Source organism: Poecilia reticulata, linkage group LG9 (assembly GCF_000633615.1).
Source record: "Poecilia reticulata strain Guanapo linkage group LG9, Guppy_female_1.0+MT, whole genome shotgun sequence".
Classification (NCBI taxonomy): Eukaryota; Metazoa; Chordata; class Actinopteri; order Cyprinodontiformes; family Poeciliidae; genus Poecilia; species Poecilia reticulata.
The window spans coordinates 32,895,622-32,898,755 of record NC_024339.1 but is presented as its reverse complement, the minus strand read 5'-3'; the positions used below and the strand labels follow the sequence as shown (position 1 = coordinate 32,898,755).

The 3,134-nt window shown below is 35.6% G+C and overlaps 1 protein-coding gene across 2 annotated transcripts in view; it reads left to right on the top strand.

The window, feature by feature from the left end:
- The window catches only part of LOC103470787 (retinoic acid receptor responder protein 3-like), an 8,881-nt gene that overhangs the window by 1,128 nt on the left and 4,619 nt on the right, over window positions 1-3,134 (top strand). Inside the window, exons 1-3 of one of the 2 annotated variants that reach the window (XM_008419456.2) lie at window positions 335-545; window positions 1,823-1,886; window positions 2,218-2,261. In XM_008419456.2, coding sequence (XP_008417678.1) covers window positions 1,868-1,886; window positions 2,218-2,261 — 63 coding nt within the window. In that variant the 5' untranslated portion in view covers window positions 335-545; window positions 1,823-1,867. Of the gene's footprint in view, window positions 1-334; window positions 546-1,822; window positions 1,887-2,217; window positions 2,262-3,134 lie in introns of those variants that run through there. The other variant, XM_008419454.2, reaches the window with a different exon arrangement.

Sequence of the window (3,134 nt, the reverse complement as noted above, 5' to 3'; positions counted from 1 at the left end):
CCCCCCACCCCACAAGGGAAGGAACGTCAGGGTGAAGGAGTGACGCTCACTCGCCTCTCTGAAAAATGACAATAAAAGTATTAAAATGTTCCAATCAGAGCAAACTAAAATTCTCCAAGATGGTCAACATCCACAAAGTCCGGTTAGGACGGTGAATCCTGCGCTCCGTCCAGTCAGTGGTCGCAGCCCCAGCGCCACCGCCTCCTGCGGTGGTTCCGGTCCAGTTGCTCCGCGTAAAGCGCCGCCCCGCTGGCGTCTGACCAGGGCAGAGTTCCTCCTCCACTTTAAAATTAGAAGTAATAAAATGACAGTAACCTGAAGCTCCAGCAGGAGCAGGAAGAGGTTCTGTGGGAGAGGTTCTGTAGGAGCGGTTCTGTAGGAGCGGTTCTGTAGGAGCGGTTCGGTTCTGTGCTGGTCTTGTTTCAACATTAAATCATCCAGAACAAAAACATCAGCCTGGAAATTTAAACCAGCTTGAAGAGAAACAGATTGAGTTTCATTTCCTTCATTTGGAGGAGAGAAACAGCCAGACATCCACAGATCAGGTCAGAACTAACTAACTAACTAACTAACTAACTAACTAACTAATAACTAAAACTTGTTTTTAAAGATGTTTTTAAAGAACAGTTTAATTGTCCTTGATAGTTACTAAATTATAATAAAAAAATTTTTTACAGACGGAAAAGCAGCAAAAAACAAAACCAAATATAATTTTAACATTTAAACTCAACTAACATATTTACATTTTTAAAGTTTGACTCTATGATACTTTTTCCTAAATGATACTCAGCCTCCACTTCTGTTGTCATAAAAAGCTTATAGAGCTTTAAGAAAAAACAAAGAAAAAAAGGAAATAAAGGAAATGAAGTAAAATAAAAATGATCAACATAAATAAATTTTCTGTGGGCTAAAATAATCAGAATGTTCTATTTGAATATATTTATATGCGACCATCTACATAAAATGTTTACATTTAAAACTGATGAATTATTGAACCATAGTTCAGCTTCACTTTGTAGATGTCAGAGAATAAAAGCTGAACTTTATTTTCCTCTTAGGAAACTTTTATTTCAATAACTGATCAGATTCATGTTATTCTAACCAGATGAAAAAACATATTTCTGTCATATTTAAACTTTTCATGTCTGATTTCACTACAGAAATGAAATGAGATTCATGTTTTTAAGTTAAGTTTTAGTTTAAGTTTTTGCTCTAAGTTTCATTTAAAAGTTATTCCAGTAATAACAGAAACAAACTGTTGTAGTTTATTCCATTGTTCAGGATTTAAAACCTGTTTAAATGCTGAATGGATGTTGAGAGACGGATCCGTCTGGTTCCAGGTCCATCAGCAGAGAGTAACTTCTGTCTGACACCAGAGGAGCTTCAGCTTCAGCCTGCAGGTTTTACTGCAGCAGAAATTCATTCATCCAGAACAGAAACACTGAACTCAGAGCAACTAGAGGAACTTAGAGGACAGTTCAGTTCCAGCTGCAGATCCATGAAGACATTAAGAGGAAACAATAAAGCATTAAACACTAATTACCAAACACATTATGTTTCTCCTTTTTGATAAACATTAACTTCATAAATATGGTTTATTATTCAATTGAGAGAAACCTGAAGGCTGAGTCATTTAGTTTGTTTCTTTGCTTTAATCAAACATCTAATGATTATTATCTCTGTTTCAGTGAAGGAAATATTCAAAGAGCTGCAAGGAAATCATTTAGTTTTTCAGCTCAGAGAGAGAAAACTGATTTCTGTGACCTTTATTGACCTTTACTGTCATCATAAATGTTTGAATATTTCTCTTCTTTCTCCGTAGATCCAGCAGTCGGTTTCAGCTTCAGACGTTTCGTTTCCTCTCATCATGGGAAGCGTCTCATCCAGTAAGTCCTTCAGTTGTTCTCAGGTTTGGTTTCTGCTTCACAAGAGATAAAAAAGATTTTTAAAAATAAAAAGTCCCTTATGACACCAAAACAATCATTATTAGATATGATGTTCAATAATAAACTTTAATTTAAATATAAACATATTTAGTGCAAACTTATTGTAATAAACTGAATCCTGATCTGATAAAAATTAACATCTCACTGATAACTGGAATCAGCAAACAGATGATCTGAAACAATCAACCAGAACTTTACTGGCTGGTTCTGCAGAAACATGAAACAATCATCATGTCAACAATAATTCAGGATCTTATTTATTCTGTTCCAGGTGCTGCAAACCCAGAATATGAGGAGGGAAAACACACAGACATGGTTGGTAAACACATCTTCAGTTATATATTAATGTTTGACATTAAAATATATTTGATCAGTTTTTAATCTGCTGCATTTGGCAGCAGGTCGTTTGGGTCTGAGAGGTTCTGATGGGGAAATAGAGTTTTATTTCTGCTGAACTGTGATCAGTTTGTTTCATCCCAACATCTTTCAGTTTTATGGAGACAAACAAATTCAACCTGAACCTCATTATCACCTTCACCTGGTGTTACAATCATCCTGCAGCCAATCAGAGCTCAGAGATTTACCTGTCTAATCATAAAGTACAAAATACTTCATCTCCTCACCTTCAGTAAATAAACCCAGAGCCTTTTCACTCTGAAGCGTTTAATCATCCAACATGCTGTGTTTGTTTTGAATAATAAATATCAGAGAGAAAACAGAGCTGAACGTTTGACCCTTGACCTGATGGCAGCCTGTGAACGCTGCAGTTTACAGCTTTTATAACCTCTGATGTTTAATAAAATGTTGATAGAAGTTATAAAATATGATTTCATGTTTCAGCTGCTGATAAAAATCTTCTAAAAACTGCATTTTTTTCCCAACATGATCAATCAATCAATCAATCAATCAATCAATCAATCAATCAATCAAATTTTATTTGTATAGCACATTTCAGCAGCAAGGCATTTCAAAGTGCTTTACATAATTAAAATAAAAACAGCATGTGACATTAAATAAACGGTAAGAAAGAGATTTATGAAAAAAAAACAGATAAAAACATACTTTTGTTACTGAATTTAAGCGCCTGTCGTTGCCGGACTCCGCCGTCCGTTTAACACGGGTATTATCCAGGTGTTATCCAGGTGTTATCCAGGTATTATCCAGGTGTTATCCAGGTGTTATCCAGGT